At 42.6% G+C, this 19537-nt stretch overlaps 1 protein-coding gene across 1 annotated transcript; it reads left to right on the top strand.

The window, feature by feature from the left end:
- The first annotated feature begins 3348 nt into the window (after nt 1-3348).
- On the top strand, nt 3349-7942 carry LOC113249808 (serine protease 1). Its single transcript, XM_026491252.2, has 5 exons — nt 3349-3388; nt 5273-5432; nt 6308-6561; nt 7069-7205; nt 7793-7942. The coding sequence occupies exons 1-5, from the start codon at nt 3349-3351 to the stop codon at nt 7940-7942; spliced, it is 741 nt and encodes a 246-aa protein (XP_026347037.1).
- The last annotated feature ends 11595 nt before the right edge of the window (nt 7943-19537 follow it).

The following is a 19537-nucleotide window of genomic DNA, read 5'->3' as shown; positions in this document are numbered from 1 at the left end:
CATGTCACACTATTCTTACATGCTTTTAAGTAATATTAAAAAAAATTAATGTTCAATCCTCACAACTATCCGATGAAATAGGAACTAATATTCCTCCCTACATGACGCTTAAGAGGTCAACTGTTTTTCTCAGGATAAGACAGCTAGTAGGTCTTGCAGCCAGGAATCAAAGCCCAGAAGGTGGACTCCAGAGACCAAGCTCTTCACCACCATATAGGACATTGCAAACATTCTCAGACCTTGGGGAAGAAAGGCATCCCCAGAAGCCTGAAAAATATGGAGACACTAGAATACAGGTATTTCATTTAATAAGTATTTACATAGCATTTCCTATTTGGCATTAGAACTCACTATCCTAAGCACTTGATAATTAGAAAATCTGAACAGATCGGTGAGGAGTAGAGATTGACTCAGTAATCAAAATCCTCCCAACACAGAAAACCCCAGACCCAGATGACCTCACTGGCAATTTCTACTGAACATGTAAAGAGGAATTAACACCCATCCCTCTCAGACTTTTCCAAAAAGGTGAAGAGGAAGGAACCCTTTAGAACTCTTTATATGAAGCCAACCTGAGCCTGACACCAAAGCCAGAGAAAGAAGGACACTACAGGAAGACTGTAGATCAATATCCCCGATTGACCCACTATTGGTCTCCTATCTCCTTGGAGGAAGGCAGTCAAGAAGTTTGCATGTAAGGCTAACTTATAAACAGAAGTGTAGCTCATTGAAGAGTAGTCAATGTCAAAGACAAAAAGTGAACAAGTAAGCTTGATTTTATTCAAAGTATTGCAGTAAGAGCTCCCCAGATTCAAAGATCAGAGTGTCACAGCAGGATGGTTTTGCTTTAAGACTTTTATAGGAAAAAATAATCAAGTTACGGGTGGGGAGGTTTGCAGTTGAGAAAAACAACTGTGTTGCAGTCAGGGGACTTCTCAGTCAGCTGAACAAGGAGTGTTTTCTCCGTGTTTAGCCAGTTTCAGGGGAAAAAAAGAATTCTAAGCTTAGCTAATCATTCATGAGACAAAGAATGGGGAGTTGGGAGGGTCTGTTCCGGCCATCTCAGCAGGTGCAAGTACAAGGGGAAGGGTCTGTGTTGGGTCTTGTCACAGGTAAACAAGGAAGTCATCTTGAGTTTTATGGGAGCCACGAGAAAGAGTGGACAACGTCTCCAGTAACTCCTGTGTGGAAGGTAGTTCTTTGTGGCCATTTCCTTGAACACAACATTCTCAGGATTTTTAACAGTCACTGTTTTCTGGGAACACAGGGCTCAGATAAAGTTCAACATGTCAGAGGAAATCCAGAGATTCAGTTCTGAGTCCTGACATTGCCAATAACTTCCATGGGGATCACAGCTTCCTCATCAGGAAAACAGGGGGCAGGGGATGATTTACAAAATTTATTTCATATCTCAATGTTTGGTGAGTCTCTGAGAATCACAGAGGGACCCTTTAGAAGAAGGAGGATGGCAAGTGAGGGGGGGGGGGGGACACAGTCACAAAGGGAGGAGGGGACAACAAAGAAAGGCCATGTCACAGAGAGGGGAGGGAAAATGTCAGCAGATACATCAGGACTCCTGAGATATTTGGGATCAGGAAAGGGCAACCCCCTGCCTTACATGCCATCATTCAGGAGTTAATGAGCATCTACATGGTCCTCACGTTCAAGGCACTTTCCCATGTCTATGGCCTTAGATGCTACTTTGCCCATCTTTTCTCCTTAGATCAGTTGTCCCAGCTGGGGATGATTTTGAACCCAAGGGAACATTTAGCAATGTCTGGAGACATTTTGGTTGTCACAACCCGGAAGAGGGGCTAGTGGTACTTGTAACTAAGGCCAGGGATGCTGATAAATATCCTACAGAGTGCGGGGCGGTTCCCACAACACAGAATTACCCGGCCCCAAATGTCAAGTCTGCCTTCTAGTTATCATCTTTTTATCAGCAAACCTTCAAGTGTTAAGAGTAAGAATCTACTTCAGGAGGGATGATTTGCTAAAGCAGAAGTAAATCCTGGTGGTCATTCAGATGTGTGGGAGTAGAGTTTGGTTATACGGAGCTAGAGGTTAGTTCTTCCTGAGATTCACTTATTCTGGATGTTTCTGCCATGCCTCATTAATTATGACAACTGCTGCTCCATGAACACATTTCATAGATTTTTCTAAGAATTCTCTCTGCTCCCTGTGGTCATCCTTTGATTCGGTAGAGTTCAGATTGTTCTCCTTAGTTATGTTTATGGCATCACAGTGGAGGCCATGACCCTCAAATGAGGCTGCTTGAGATTGAACCCTGCGTTGACCACTGAAGACTATAAAACTTTGAGCAAGACATGTAATGGCTCTAAGCTTCCCCCTCCCCATCTATGAAATGGTAAAGATGAGAACAATACTTAGAAAGCAGTTGGTAAGGACTGAATGAGTTGATGTATATAAATCCCATCCACAGTGCCTGACACAGAGGAAGCACTCCCTAAATTTCAATTGTATTATCATTGGCCGAGATGTCTGCATTGTCTTGGTGTCCAAATGTGGTGAACTTACTGGGGAAGTGTTGTACAGCAGTTAAGCACACAGACTCTGAAGCCAGATTTCCTGGGTTGGAATCTGACCCCACTGTGTACTTGCAAGTCTCCTACAATTTTCTGTGTCTCCGTTTACTCATATATAAAGTAGGGATAGTAATAGGTACATTCTAGGGTTGTCATGAGAATTACTAAATTAAAATTTGCAAAGTTTTTATATTTGTAAAATAAATAGTAATTTCTGGTAAATGTAAGTGATTCTTTCACTCTTCCGTCTCGATCGATCATAGCTTAATTCAGAATAATGTTTCTTTTCTCAAGGAAACAAGTTGTCCATACTAATGGTGAAAGGTTAACATGGATATCCAAGGCCAGAGATACCACAGAAAAATTTTACAATTGTGAAAGAGCCAATGTTAATTAAACATCAAGGGGGTAGTGTTCAAGATGGTCCTCAAGATGAAAGTTCACAGGTGAGACAACCAAGTACCTACAATTTTTGTGTGGGAAACAGGACACCCGTAGCCCTCTTTCATGACCTTACTCCAACTTACTTTCTTTTTATGTGGTACAAATCACACCAGGTGAGTTTATTACTTCCATTCCCATAACCTTCTGGAAAAGTAGACAAAAGCTAATGTTTAAATCAGATGCTGAATTATCTTCAACTTGGCACAGAATTGAATTCTAAATTCGGATTTGTGAGTTTCCAGTAAAATCACTTTTCGGGCACCCATGGCCATGGGTGTCAATGTCAAACCTGGATGTATAAATAGCTGTGGATGAGAGACGTTCATGGAACTCCCCAGTCCAGATCCAGGGAGCAACCATGAAGACCTTCATCTTCCTTGCCCTGCTGGGAGCCACTGGTAAGTCTATAATAATAAATAAATCAGTGGGTGTCCATGATGTATTTGTTTTTCACTTTGTACTCTGGAAGACAACAGTGAATGTTGAATAGAATCTCTGTACTCAAGGAGCTTAAAATACTGACATGACAGTGTATATAATAGTCCCTTCTTTTCTGTGGCAGCTACATGCACCCCCAGTAGATGCCTGAAGCCACAGATAGTACTGAACCCATATATACTATGGTTTTCTCCCCCACGTATACATACCCATGATAAAGTTTAATTAACAAATTAGGCACAGTAAGGGATTAACAACAAACCTACCAAAAACATAGAACATTTATAACAATATACTTTAATAAAAGCTATGTGACTATGCTCTTCTGTCTCTCTCTCTCAAAATATCTTATTGCACTGTTCGCACCTGTCTTGTGATGATGTGTGATGATAAAATGCCTATGTGATGAGAAGAAGTGAGGTGAATGACATTGGTATTGTGATGCAGTGTTAGGCTATAATGACCTTTGGAGGATACATGAGAAAATGGATAGTCTACTTCCTGAGTCTGCTTAGCCAAGGGTAACCAAAACCACAATAATATGGGGACTACAGTCCTACAAATGTCTATATAAATCTCCCTTGTGGGGGGAAAGATGATAGTGAGCAAGTGTAGTTAGGGCAGGAAGTATAAAGAGGGAGAAATTGCCCTGAGCTTCAAGGTAAAATCCATAGACAAAGAGAGAAAAGGAACAGATAGGAAATGTTGTTATAACCTTTAATAAGCCCTTGGAATTAATCATTCGGAGTGAAAATTGGGATTAGTGACTAGTCTTGGGCTTATTGAAGACTCTAAGAGGGTCAGAGCCCATGTCTTCTCTACACCGACAGGCATCTTCACAAGGATCTTAACAGGTGAAGGTACTTCATTTCTCATGAATAAAAGCCATGGGCTGGTTTTACAACATCTTTGCTAATGAAATCTCTTTGGTGTAAAATAACATGTCATTTAATCAGCAAAAGAAAGAAAAATGTCTATTTGTGTTTTTTATACTACCAAATTTTATACAAATCTTACTATTAAACTTTCCTGAATTGGACGGGTATAAATTCAATACATTAGTCTCTACACCTGGAAATTTCTTTCCCAAAATTATTTGAAAATACTCGAATAGGGTACATATAATATAATCATAGATTTTGGCAGCCTTTGAAATCTTAATAAATCAGTGGGCAGACTTCAGAATGCTGAATAAACTTAAAAACTTGGAAAGATAATTGAGTTAAGGGGAGACTGGAAAAGGAAACCGTATAATGTCCCATGAAATTATGTCATGAAAGTTTTAGGCCAGAAGAAAAGGAGAAATTTGGGGAACAAGAGTACAAAACTCCCAATTCCTTCCAGGCTAGAACATTCTTAGGTGGCTTCTAAAGGTGGCCTTTGTGAGGATATCTATCCCATACCAACTACTATAATTAAACATAAGCATGATTACTCCAAAGCTTTATGAAACACCTATTTGCATGACTGTTGAGCAAATTTTGTATAAAAATATTCTGTATACCCTTAGTACTGTTCAGGGCATTTATTGCACAAAGAGTCTCTGATCAAGGGGGCTGTGTGTGTGTGTGTATGTGGTGTATACCTTAAGAAAACAGTGTATTTGTCAAATTTAAAGCATAACATAAAAAATAAGATACTTATACTAGTATAAGTAGGGTGTGTGTTAAAGGTGTAGAATAATGAGATTTTGGAAAAAATTGTGTAAAAATTATATTATCATCATTATGTGTGACAGGAAAACATTATCTCCTCTTTTCTGGTTTATCTGCAAAAACGCTGTGGTAAGTAGAAATTCCAGAATGGATCTGTTTAACAGATTGTTTCCAACTTTTCCCTGTCAGTTGCTTTCCCCGTTGATGATGATGACAAGATCGTTGGGGGATACACCTGTCAGAGGAATTCTGTCCCTTACCAGGTGTCCCTGAACTCAGGCTACCACTTCTGTGGCGGCTCCCTCATCAATTCCCAGTGGGTGGTATCTGCGGCTCACTGCTACAAGTCGTAAGTGACCAATCCTCACATCCCTGTTCTCTCAGATCAACCCATGGCCCAGCCCTGCCAAAGCACAATCAGGGTACACTGCACAGTTACGCTTGAGGGGCGAGCATTCAGATTCTAGGAGCCTCATCATTCCCCCCGGGCACTGAATGATGCACTGAGGGGATTTTACATGGAAAGGTAATCATGATAGCTCAACCAGGAAAAAAATGGCATATGAAGGTAATAACCCACACGAAGCTTCCAGAACAACATTAAAAATAACACAATTCAGGGGGGCGCCTGGGTAGCGCAGTCGTTAAAGCGTCTGCCTTCGGCTCAGGGTGTGATCCTGGCGTTCTGGGATCGAGTCCCACATCGGGCTCCTCCGCTGGGAGCCTGCTTCTTCCTCTCCCACTCTGCCTGCTTGTGTTCCCTCTCTCACTGGCTGTCTCTGTCAAATAAATAAAAATAAAATCTTAAAAAAAAAAAATAACACAATTCATTGTGCCCCCTTAAAATTCTGTCATGTCTCTGATTCCTGCCACAGCTCCCTACAGTCATGGGTAATCCCAACCAGGGGGAGTAGCAGGTGCTGAGCAGTCACCACCAATTCCTGTGTCACCTCCCACCCTTTTATTGGCATCACTTAGTCATGGGAACTAAACGTATCTAACTTTCTAGCAAGATGGTGGGCTTGAGTCTGTAGGGGTAGGGCACCCCCCTAGAGTTACTCTCACCCGCGCCAGGTCTGGTAGGGCTGCCTTAAGTGCACAGTTACCTGCGTGTGGAGATGCTTGCAGGGGATGCTGTTCGTGCTGATGCTCATGACTGGGGCGAACTGGGAAAGGGGAAAGGCGCAAGCTGGTCCTGAAGGATCTTTGCATCATTTAATCCAGCCGAATCCAGGTGCGTCTGGGAGAATACAACATCGCAGTCTCTGAGGGTGGCGAGCAATTCATCAATTCGGCCAAGGTCATCCGCCACCCCAAATACAACTCAAATACTATTGATAATGACATCATGCTGATTAAACTGAGCTCACCCGCCACCCTCAACTCTCGAGTGACTGCTATCTCTCTGCCAACATCCTGTGCGGCTGCTGGTACCCAGTGCCTCATCTCTGGCTGGGGGAATACCCAGAGCACCGGGGGTAAGTGTCACCTGAACAAAAGCACCACGGCTGGAAATCCTAGAAGTGAAAGACATGTTGAGGGTCGGTTAGTCCAAATTGTCACTCAAGGCAAGGTTCCCAGAGGATAGTTTGTGAGTATCCGGAATCTCAGGAAGATTCCCTTGCTGGAAAACTCAACAAAAATGAGCTATGATAATGGTAGCAGATATTCAGTTGAAGTGTGATTAGTGATTTGCAAAGAAGTAGAAACTGAGGAGGTAGACAGAACAGAGGGATTTGGTGCTGCCTAAAGTAGAGAGCTGCTTGGGAAATAGTGTCTAGATTTACCTGTAGTCACTGATACTAGGTCAGAACAACTTGTTGATTAAAACTGTTGGGAAGACTTTGTAGATAACAGTTGTTTTTCCAAAATAGAAGTTACAGGCAATCTGAGAGAGTAGGGAAGGATGGGGGGGGGAGATTGGGAAAGAAATCTCCAGAATCCTGTGGGTAATATTCTTCCATTTTTACTCTTGTGCCCAACAGAATATTACCCTGATGTCCTGCAGTGTCTTCAAGCCCCCATCCTCTCTGACAGCAGTTGCCGCAGTGCCTACCCTGGCCAGATCACCAGCAACATGATCTGTCTGGGCTACCTGCAGGGTGGAAAGGACTCTTGCCAGGTCAGTTTCTTTGTACTCCTTCCAGCCGAGCTTCATGCACTTCCACCATAGTTCTCTTTCTCCAAACGCAGATTGAAAAGCTGTCTCTGGGATGGATTCCAAGGGACGAGGGATAGAATTTGGATGAGTTATAAATTTTCTTTTTGAGATGATAATAGCTAGGGATAAGGGTAAAAACACTGCGTGTTATATGCAAACAATGAATCATGGAACACTACAACAACAAAAAAATAGATGCACAGGAAATGATGTGCAAAGAGGACATTCAGGCACCAGGCTGATGAGGTATATTGTAGAAAGAAGCTTCTGAAAAAAGCAGGGCTAGCTGGGCGGCATTGCACCAGTCCTCACCTCTCCTTGGCCCTGTATGCTGTCAACTAAGAACAGAGCAGGAGCTAGGAGGAGGGAAGAGAAAGGAGAGGCATGTAGTCAGAGATTGAGAATTAGATTTTCAGGGGCAGGGAATGTGCTTCCTGGACAATAAACTACCTGGGAAAACAGACCCAGCATAATGGAGAAACAATGTTGAGCCTTTCTCCCATCTTGGCATAGTTGGGAGTTCTTACTGTCTCTTCCCTCTCATGCAGGGTGACTCTGGTGGGCCTGTGGTCTGCAACGGAGTGCTCCAGGGCATTGTCTCCTGGGGTGCTGGCTGTGCTCAAAAAGGGAAGCCTGGTGTCTACACCAAGGTCTGCAACTACGTGAGCTGGATTCAGCAGACCATCGCTGCCAACTAAGCATGTACGCACGTGCACCCACCATTCACCAGCCTACTAGTCACGTTCACCTTCCATGCATATCTGACAACAGTATCTAAATAAAAACATTTTGTTCCACATCACATGTGTCAAGAACTGTCCTTACTTAGTATTTATGAACTTTCTCTTCAAACTGGCTTCTGTGTAGGAGGGTGGACATAGAATTGAACAATTACACAAGGATAGAATTGGAGAGATTGTGTCATGAATATCCAACCTGATCAAAATGAATTTCCCGACAACCCACTATCTGTAAGGCTCTGTGTGGGGCATTGAGAATATAAGCAGGGATAAGCTTAGAGGTCAATGTTACCGTCACATTTTTGAACAGATGATGACACCAAGGTGCAGAATGTGAAAATCAACTGCCCAAAGTCTTTCCCCAAACTCATAGTGAGGGGGAGACCAAGTTGTCCTGATTCCCGAGGCATTGCCAGGGCTGTGACACCATGGTCTCCTTCTGTGCTCTAATCTATCTGAAACTGTGTTTCAGAGGGAAGATGAGGGAAACCACCAGGTGAAGAACGTTTTACAAATCCCCAATTTCCTGCATTCTCCAAGGTTTTACTGACCTGTATGTTCCAGTTCTCTAAGATCTTTCTGGTTTTCCCACTGGGGTTGTATTGCTGTAGCAGCCACGATGTCCGCAGGCAATCTGTGCCCCTCTTCCAGCAGAGTCCCCCACCTCCCAGCCCACATCATGTAGTGTTTTGAACTCTAAGAAAAAGGAAGTGCAAATGCAGGTACGTTTGCAGAAAATAGATCTATTACACCAAGTTCATAGAAGACTGGGCTACAGAGCTGGTTTGGAGTACAGGTCCCAGCACACGATTCCTGGGCATATCTGGTATGGATGCAGGAAAAAGACATCATGGGGTCTGATCGTGGAAACACTGGAGCAGACGGAGGAGGTTTGAGGGGGAAATATTCCCAGGCTCAGTAATCAGGGGAAGGAGCGGTATTGTCTTAGTCAGTTTAGATTGCTATAACAAAAGTCCCATAGACTAGCTGGCTTAAACCACAAACTAATTTCTCATGGTTCTGGAGGCTGGGAAGTCCAAGATCAAGGTACCATTGAAATAGTGGGGGCCCACTTCCTGGCTTGTAGACAGTGGCCTTCTCACTGTGTCCCCTCGTGGCATTGGGAGGGCTCTAGTCTCTTCTTCTATGGACACTAATCCCATCATGGGGGCTCCATCTTTAGACCTTATCTAGACCTTGCAAAGGCCCTACCTCCTAATACCATCCCACCGTGGATGCGGGTTTGAGCACATACATTTGCTGGGGGGACACAAACATGCAGTCCATACCGGGTATCTTGGAAGAGGAAAGTATGGGAAGGTACACCCCCATTACCAAATGTCTATTTCTCTGTAACTGTGGATGGCACATTCATAGGGAGAAGTCCTGAGCCCTTACTATCGCCTTGTCAATGCCACCAGGATGGAGCCCAAATTCCTTAGCGTTGCATTCAACGCTCTTAACTACTTGGTCATAACTAAGCTGTCCTGTCTAATTTCCATAGTTCTTACTGAATCGCTTTATGTTTGCACAGAGCCTAAATTAACTTCATATATAACTCTTCTTTGTTAAAATGGGTAGATTTAGTTCTACCTTGGCTAAACAACCCAGGCTTCTCTCCAGAAACAAATGAGCTTAACGATTCTCCTGTTTCCTCGGAGATGCTTTCTATTCCACCCCAGCACCACCACCAATACCCGCCTACCCACCTCAGCACAAGTACAGGGCCGATTTAGAGACCTGGCAGGCTAAGTGAGATAGATAAAAGATGAGAGATCAGGGCAGGCCCAAAGAAAAGTATGGAAAAAACAAAGAAGTCCTATCTCTTGGTACCATTCAATAGTCCCTTTTCAGCCTCTCTTGTCACTTTCTGTCTCTTTTTAAAAATCTAACTCTTCGTAATTTGTGAATTTATATTAAAATGTAAGATCTGTACGTTCTTGGACCCAGAACTTCACTTCTAGAACTCTACCCTATTAAAACGTGCATATAAAAACAAAAACAAAGTGATGAGGGAGTGGAAGGCTGGCTGAAGACAAAGCATAAGCCTACACCCCGCAACTCCCTCACCCCCCCCCCCATTCCGGGGTAGGCTGTGTAATGTTCCTCCAGGATGTTCCCAACTATCTTCATGTGAATGCCTTTTTGGAGGGAAAAGCAACCTTAACTTGACAATGGCAAGGCTTCCAGTATCCTGTGAGCCTTCTTTTTTTTTTTTTTTTAAAGATTTTATTTATTTATGTGACAGCCAGTGAGAGAGGGAACACAGCAGGGAGAGTGGGAGAGGAAGAAGCAGGCTCCTAGGGGAGGAGCCCGATGTGGGACTGGATCCTGGAACGCAGGGATCACGCCCTGAGCCGAAGGCAGAGGCTTTAATGACTGCACCACCCAGGCGCCCCCCAGTATCCTGGCAGCCTTCTTAACATAAGAAAACCCTTTTGAAACCTCCCTGTTCCTTACCCCCCCCAACCCCATAGTATATAATCAGCCATCCCTCATAACCTGGGGCTGTAGAACTTTCTGCCCATGGGTCCTGCCCCTGTGCTTCAAGAAACCACCATTTTGCACCAAAGACACCTCATGAATTCTTTCTTGGTCATCAGCTCGGGACTTCACCCCACAGAACCTCAGCTATATTCCAAAACCACATCACCAAGTATGAATGGGAGTGTAACATTTAGAAGTCACTCAGTTGCAAGGAATAGAATATCCAACTCATATGGTCTTTAAAAACGCACTAATGGAAGCTTAGAAATGGGGAAGGTTCAATGATGTTTTGATACAGCAATGCAAAAATGTCAAGGACCCAACTTTTTCCTGGCTCGGCCTTGTGTGTTACTGTCTATCCTGTCATTAGTCTCAGTGTATTCTGGGGATAACGCTTTGTGATCAAAATGGCCCTTAGGGCCCTACTCTCCCTTGTTTGTATCTAGACAGCTTCTTTCCCAGATGCCCCTGGCAGACATCATATTGTGTGTCTTTAACTGAATTTGGTCACTTGCACACCCTGAGCCAATAATCTAAAGGGATTATGCTAAATTCCAATGAAGTGACATGGCATAGCGGCAGAGCAAGGGCTGGGCTTTTCATTCTGCAAGAAATTTGGCCTTCATGGTACATGTTTGGTTAACTGAGTACTTATCAGGATAGTCACCAAGAGAAGGACGAGTGGATGGAAAGGAGGCAGCCACAAACTCCACTAGACTAGTCTAGACTGCTTACCGATATACTGTCTACGAAATCCTGAAAATCCAGAAACAACTCAAATATCCATTTAACAGAGGATTGTTTAAATAAACCTGGCCTGTCCCTCAGTGGAGACAATGTAACTAGTCTATTCATTTATTCAAGCACTTACTCAACGAACACTTACTGAAGACCTACAGTGTGCCGATCCTGTTTTATGCACTAAAGATACAGCAGAAGGAAACAGGCGAAACCCTACCTCCAGGGCATATATATTCTCCCTGGTAGACAGGAAACAAACAGAGACTATAGACTGTACTGCTGACCCACGCAAACGCTGCAGGAAAAGCAAACTGCATAAAGGGGTGGGTGACTGGAAAGCACAGACCTGCTTCTAAAGTCCAGTGGACCTTTGAACAACGTGAGGGTCGGGGCACCAACACCCTGCAGAGTCAAAAACCCTTGGATAACCCGTGACTCCCCCAGAACTTAACTACGAATAGCGCACTGTAGGCCAGAGGCCTTACTGGTCACGCAAACAGCTGATTCACACATACTTGGTACATGTGCTCCATTCTCTATTCTTACAACCAAGTAAAGGAGAGATAAAATGGTATTAAGAAAACCATAAGGAAGAGAAAATACATTTGCAGTTCTGTGCTGTAAGAAGTCCCCAGATAAGTGTGATGAGGTTTTGGGTGGGGTTCAGTGGGGTGGAGTCCGGAGCCGACAACCAAGAAAGAATTCTTGAGACTTCTGGAGACGTCTTTGGTGCAAAATGGTGGTTTATGAAAGCACGGGGACAGGACCCGTGGGCAGAAAGAGCTGCTTCCCCAGGTTGTGAGGGGGGCTGATTATATACTATGGGGTTGGGGGCGGTAAGGAACAAGAGAGGTTGAGAAAGTACTTTCATATGTTAAAGAGACTTGCAGGTTACTGGAGGCCTTGCCATCCTCAGGTTAAGGTTGTTTTTCCCTCTAGTAAGGCATTCAGATGAAGATACTGGGGAACTTCCTGGAGGAACATTACACTCTGCCCATTTCAAGTATCTGTTTATGGGCTGCAGGTTACAAAGACATTCAACTGTATTTACATTTCCTTCTGGAAGCTAGGTTATTGATAGAAATGCTTTGTTCTTGTAGACAGCTAAGACATTTGTAAACTGAGGGAGACTCAAGTCTTGCAGGATTGTGGTTCCTATAGGTTAACTATTTCTTTTTCCTTTAGGGCAGCCAGGAGTGCCTGAGGAATGTCACAAACATCCCATGGAGGGGAGGGGGTTGCAGGGTGTCAGCTTATGCTTTGTCTTCAGCCAGCCTTCTCTTCCCTCATCAAGTGGACCCATGCAGTTTAAACTCATGTTGTTCAAGGGTCAACCATGTAATTAGAGAAACACATAAAAAGACCTATGAAAACAGGGGCACCCAGGTGGCTCAGTTGGTTAAATGGCCAACTTGATTTTGGCTCAGGTCAAGATCTCAGGGTCCTGTGATAGAGCCCGGCCTTGGTCTTAGCTGGGAGTCTGTTTGAGGATTCTCTCTCGCCCTCTCCCTTGCCCCTCCCCCCTCTCATGTTCTCTCTCTCTCTCTCACTCTAAAATAAATAAATAAATCTTTTTTTTAAAGACCTATGAAAACATACTACAATTCAAAATAAAAAGCCACTTTGTAGAGTCACAAGAGATATCCGCACTAACATATATTTACTACACATAAATACCTAATTCATAATTCAGTAATATCTAGGAAGACAGGGTATCTTGGTGCAAAAATAAGGGAATATCTAAAAAGGCAACAGTCTGAGATTAGGAACAACTGCCTAGAGATAAAACTGTTTTTTCTTGCTGTGTTGAATCATAGGAACAGATGAGTTCACTTACTTACCACTTGCTCCTGAAAACTCTGCAATGACTCTCAGCTGTCAGCCTCGTGGTTATGACCTTTCATAGCTTGTAAAATAAAGTGATATCTGCCCATAGAAGCTTAGTTCCTTGTGTAAATATTTTTCTCATCTAGGATAGACAGCCTTGGTGCAAGTTTACTTCATACTGGCATACACCATAATCCACTTGTTAGTTTTTCCAGTAACAAGCAAAGAATTTCGGCATATGGTCAAGATGAATTCATCTGAGACAATTTGCTTTCATAAGACAATTAGAAGCCCCTTTTACCCTAGTAATCTTACTGAATTTATTATTTAAATGCAAACTATTCTCATCATTCATCTTTTATGACAAGTGATTCTGGTATTGAAATAAAATTTTCAAAGGCCTTAAAAAAAGATATTTACTTACTATCTTAGCAGTATTTTAGTTGTACTTTTAAAAGTCAATTAAGAAGTTCTGTCTCATTGAGTGGATACAAACACAAAAGTTTTTATTTAGGGGCGCCTGGGTGACTCAGTCGTTAAGCGTCTGCCTTCGGCCCAGGGCGTGATCCCAGGTTCCTGCTCCACTGGGAGCCTGCTTCTTCCTCTCCCACTCCCCCTGCTTGTGTTCCCTCTCTCGCTGGCTGTCTCTCTCTGTCAAATAAATGAATAAAAATCTTTTTTTAAAAAAAGCTGTTATTTAGTCTGAGAGCACTTGTTCATTCTGAGTAGCTCAGTCTAAGCATCATCTATTTCTACCCCATCTTGGCTATGGTATCTGTCTGTCATCTTACCACAGGATCTAACAATTGAGATGGATTCTTATCTCCACATAAAGATGCATATGGATGTTTATAGAAACTTCGTGATTGTCAAAACTAAAAGCCTGCACATGGATGCTTATACCAGCTTTGTTCTTCATGGCCCAAGCTTGGAAGCTGCTTAGGTGTCACTTCAATAGGAAGGAATTAGTGTATACATTTACATATTGTATAATTCCAACCATGTGACATTCTGGAAAAGGCCAAACTATGGAGATCGTAACAGATTAGTGGTTGACAGGGGTTAAGGAGGAGGAAGGCAGAGTACAAAGGATTTTTCAGGCAGTGAAAATATTCTGTATGATAACATAATGATAGATACGTGTCATTAAACATTTTTCCAAACTGAAGGGAAAAAAAAAAACAGAACAAAACTTTGAAGCTGGTACAGCCACTCTCGAAAACAGAATGGAGTTTCCTCAAGAAGTTAAAGATAGAGCTACCCTACTACCCAGCGGTTGCACTGCTGTGTATTTACCCTACAGGTACAGATGTAATGAAATGAAGGGGCCCCTGCAGCCCAATGTTCATAGCAGCAACATCCACAGTAGCCAAACTGTGAAAGGAGTCGAGATGTCCTTCAACAGATGAATGGATAAAGAAGATGTGGTTCATATATATAGTGGAATATCACTCAGCCATCAGAAAGGATGATTACCCAACATTTGCATCAACATAGATGGAAGTGGATGGTATCATGCTAGGTGAGCCAAGTCAATCAGAGAAAGATAATTATCATATGATTTCACTCATATGTGGAATATAAAGAATAGCATAGAGGATCATAGGGAAAGGAAGAGAAAACTGAGTGGGAAGAAATCAGGGAGGGAGACAAACCATGAAAGACTCTTGACTCTAGGAAACAAACTGAGCGTTACAGAAGGGGAGGTGGGTGGGTGGATGGGGTAACTGGGTGATGGTCATTAAGGAGTGCACATGATGTGATGAGCACTGAGTATTATATGCAACTGATGAATAATTGAACACTACATCAAAAACTAATGATGTACTATACATTGGCTAACTAAATTTAAATAAAAAATAATAAAAATAAAAATTAAATTAAATTAAAGAAACTTGGAAGCAACCACGATGTTCTTCCATAGGTGTATTGATAAACTGTAGAAATCCAGCTAATGGAGTATGATCCAGCGCTAAAAAAATATGAGCTATGAAGCAACAAAAAGACATGGAGGAAACTTAAACACATATCACTAAGGGACAGAAGCAAACTGAAAAGCCTACATAGTGTATGATTCCAGAAATAGGACATTTTGGAAAAGGCACAACCATGGCATCAACAAAAAGACCAGTAGTTTCCAAGGGGTGGAAGTCAGGGAAGGGATGAATAGGCAGAGCCCAGAGGACTTTTAGGGCAATGAAAATACTCTGTATGATACTCTAATGCTACATGTCATTCATTATACATTTGTCCAAACCTATGTTGACCATACAACAGCAAGAAGAGTGAACGCTGTGGTAAACTAAGGACTTTGAAGGGTAGTAGCGTGTCAGTGTAGGCTCATCGATCGTAACAAATGGACCACTCTGGTGGCGATGTTGGTAATGGGGGAGGCTATGCACTGGTGAGGGCTCGAGGTATATGGGAAATCTCTGTACCCTCCTCTCAACTTTGCTGTGAACCTAAAACTGCTTGCTCTTAAAGTCAAGAAATTGTTAACTTTTTTTGTTGAGGGAAAATTGTGGAGAATAGGCAGAGCGAAAAGTATTGCAATGCTGGACGTGCTAATAGTGGACAACGCTAAGTGGAGTTATAATAAGTGAGTTTTATTGATGGTTTATATTTCTGTTGTTTTTTCCCCATATTTTTCTCAATAAACATGTAATAGATTTTACAGAGCAGAAATATTGTCTGGTTTTAGTGAAATGCCAGGGTGTTTACTTCACAAAACTTAGTAGGGGCCCTTACTACCTTTCAAAAGTCTCTTCACCCACATTCACACCTGAGAAGGAAGCCAGCTGAGAATGAGTGCAGCGCAGGGCAGGCTGGGACTACTGACGGGCTCCACCCTCATCCTCCCACATCTGTTCAGAGTCTCACATTTGTCACTGGGTGTCACAAGCCAAACATAGTTACAATGAGAGGGGAGATTAATATATTTCAGAAGAGAGAGCCATATTAGACTGTGGACACCTGCTGTTCCAGATGCCCCCAGCATGCTCTGAGTTCAGGAGCAGCGTGCCCAAGACAGCCCTGAATTCTGTGAGCCAGAGACATATTGAAGGTTTATTCCTTCCTCGTATTCAGGATTCATTCCTCATTGCTGCACAGGTGAAAAATGTCATCATCATCACAACCAGGACTTATTCAGCTTTTTCGATGTGTCACACCATTTCATGCTTTCGAGAAATAGTCAATCCTCACAACTATCTTATAAAATAGGTACTAATATTCTTCCCTACACGACGCTTAAGAGGTCAACTGTTTTTCTCAGGGTAAGACAGCTAGTAAGTCTTGCAGCCAGGAATCAAAGCCTAGAAGCTGGAGTCCAGAGTCCATGCTCTTCACCACTATATAGGACTTCACAAGAATATTGGGACATTGGGAAAGAAAGGCATCCCCAAAAGGCTGGAAAATATGGAGATAGTAAAGTCACAGGTATTTCATTTAATAAGCATTTACATAGCATTTCCTATTTGGCATTAGAACTCACTGTCCTAAGCAGTTGATAATTAGAAAATCTGAACAGATCGGTGAGGAGGAGAGATTGACTCAGTAATCAAAAGCCTCCCAACAAAGAAAATCCCAGGGCCAGATAACCTCACTGGCAATTTCTACAGAACATTTAAGGAAGAATTAATACCTATTCCTCTCAGACTCTTCCAAAAACTGAAGAGGAAGGAACACTTCCAAACTCATTGTACAAAGCCAACCTGAGCCAGATACTAAAGCCAGAGAAGGAAGGACACTACAAGAGAACTGTACACCAATATCCCCGATTGACCCACTATTTGTCGCATATTTCTGTGGGGGTAGGCAGTCAAGAAGTTCTTATGAAAGGTTAACTTATAAACACGAGTTTAGCCCACTGAAGAGTAATCAGTGTCAAAGACAAAAACTGAACAAGTATGAAGACTGATTTTATTCAGACTATTTCAGTAAGAGCTCCCCAGATCCAAAGACCAGAGTGTCTCAGCAGGATGGTTTTGCCTTAATACTTCTATGAGGAGAAATACACAAGTTACAGGTGGGGGGATTTGCAGTTGAAAAAAAATTTGTTTTGCAGTCAGGGGACTTCTCAGTCAGCTGAACAAAAAGTGTTTTCTTTGTGTTTAGCCAGTTTCAGGGGAAAAAAGAATTCTAAGCTTAGCTAATCATTCATGAGACAAAGGATGGGGAGTTGGGAGGGTCTGTTCCGGCCACCTCAGCAGGTGCAAGTAAGAGGGGAAAGGTCTGTGTTGGGTCTTGTCACAGGTAAACAGGGGAGTCATCTTGAGTTTTATGGGAGCCACGAGAAAGAGTGGACAACGTCTCTAGTAACTTCTGTGTGGAAGGTAGTTCTTTGTGGCCATTTCCCTGAACACAACATTCTCAGGATTTTTAACAGTCACTGTTTTCTGGGAGCACAGTGCTCAGATAAAGTTCAACATGTCAGAGGAAATCCAGAGATTCAGTTCTGAGCCCTGACATTGCCAATAACTTCCATGGGGATCACAGCTTCCTCATCAGGAAAACAGGGGGCAGGGGATGATTTATGAAATTTATTTCATATCTCAATGTTTGGTGAGTCTCTGAGAATCACAGAGGGACCCTTTAGAAGAAGGAGGATGGCAAGGGAAAGCAGAGAGAGGGGGGACACAGTCACAAAGGGAGGGGACAACGAAGAAAGGCCATGTCACAGATAGGCGAGGGAAAATGTCAGCAGATACATCAGGACTCCTGAGATATTTGGGATCAGGAAAGGGCAACCCCCTGCCTTACATGCCATCATTCAGGAGTTAATGAGTATCTACATGGTCCTCACGTTCAAGGCACTTTCCCATGTCTATGGCCTTAGATGCTACTTTGCCCATCTTTTCTCCTTAGATCAGTTGTCCCAGCTGGGGATGATTTTGAACCCAAGGGAACATTTAGCAATGTCTGGAGATATTTTGGTTGTCACAACTGGGAGGAGGGGCTAGTGGTACTTGTAACTAAGGCCAGGGACGCTGATAAATATCCTACAGTGTGCAGGGCGGTTCCCACAACACAGAATTACCCGGCCTCAAATGTCAATTCTGCCTTCTAGTTATCATCTTTTTATCAGCAAACTTTCAAGTGTTAAGAGTAAGAATCTACTTCAGGAGGGATGATTTGCTAAAGCAGAAGTAAATCCTGGTGGTCATTCAGATGTGTGGGAGTAGAGTTTGGTTATACGGAGCTAGAGGTTAGTTCTTCCTGAGATTCACTTGTTCTGGATGTTTCTGCCATGCCTCATTAATTATGACAACTGCTGCTCCATGAACACATTTCGTAGATTTTTCTAAGAATTCTCTCTGCTCCCTGTGGTCATCCTTTGATTCGGTAGAGTTCAGATTGTTCTCCTTAGTTATGTTTATGGCATCACAGTGGAGGCCATGACCCCTCAAATGAGGCTGCTTGAGATTGAACCCTGTGTTGACCACTGAAGACTATAAAACTTTGAGCAAGACATGTAATGTCTCTAAGCTTCACCCTCCCCATCTATGAAATGGTAAAGATGAGAACAATACTTAGAAAGCAGTTGGTAAGGACTGAATGAGTTGATGTATATAAATCCCATCCACAGTGCCTGACACAGAGGAAGCACTCCCTAAATTTCAATTGTATTATCATTGGCCGAGATGTCTGCATTGTCTTGGTGTCCAGAATGTGGTGAACTTACTGAGGAAGTGTTGTACAGCAGTTAAGCACACAGACTCTGAAGCCAGATTTCCTGGGTTGGAATCTGACCCCACTGTGTACTTGCTATGTGATTTTGGTCAAGTCTCCTGCAGTTTGCATGCTTCAGTTTTCCCATATGTACAGTGGGGATAGTAATAGGTACCTTCTAGGGTTGTAAAGAGAATTATTAATTAATATATGCAATGTTTTTATATACTTAGAACATATACTACATTCTAGTAAATGTGATTCTTTCACTCTTCCATTTAGATCGATCATAGCTTCAATTCAGAACAAAGTTTCTTTTCTCAAGGAAACAAGTTATCCCTATTAATAAGGAAACGTTAACATGGATATCCAAGGCCAGAGATACCACAGAAAAATTTTACAATTGTGAGAGAGCCAATGTTAATTAAACATCACGGGGGTAGTGTTCAAGATGGTCCTCAAGATGAAAGTTCACAGGTGAGACAACTAAGTACCTAAGTTTTTTGTGTGGAAAATAGGACACCCGTAGCCCTCTTCCACGACTTTACTCCAACTTACTTTTCTATTATGGGAAACAAATAGCACCAGGTGAGTTTATTACTTCCATTCCCATAACCTTCTGGAAAAGTAGACAAAAGCTAATGTTTAAATCTGATGCTGAATTCTATTTGGCACAGAAATGAATTCTAAATTTGGATTAGTGAGTTTCCAGTAAAATCACTTTTCGGGCACCCATGGCCATGGGTGTCAATGTCAAACCCGGAGGTATAAATAGCTGTGGATGAGAGACGTTCATGGAACTCCCCAGTCCAAATCCAGGGAGCAACC

Source organism: Ursus arctos, unplaced genomic scaffold (assembly GCF_023065955.2).
Source record: "Ursus arctos isolate Adak ecotype North America unplaced genomic scaffold, UrsArc2.0 scaffold_3, whole genome shotgun sequence".
In the NCBI taxonomy this organism is placed as follows: Eukaryota; Metazoa; Chordata; class Mammalia; order Carnivora; family Ursidae; genus Ursus; species Ursus arctos.
The sequence above is the reverse complement of the archived record's forward strand: the minus strand, read 5'-3'. Positions and strand labels throughout refer to the sequence as shown.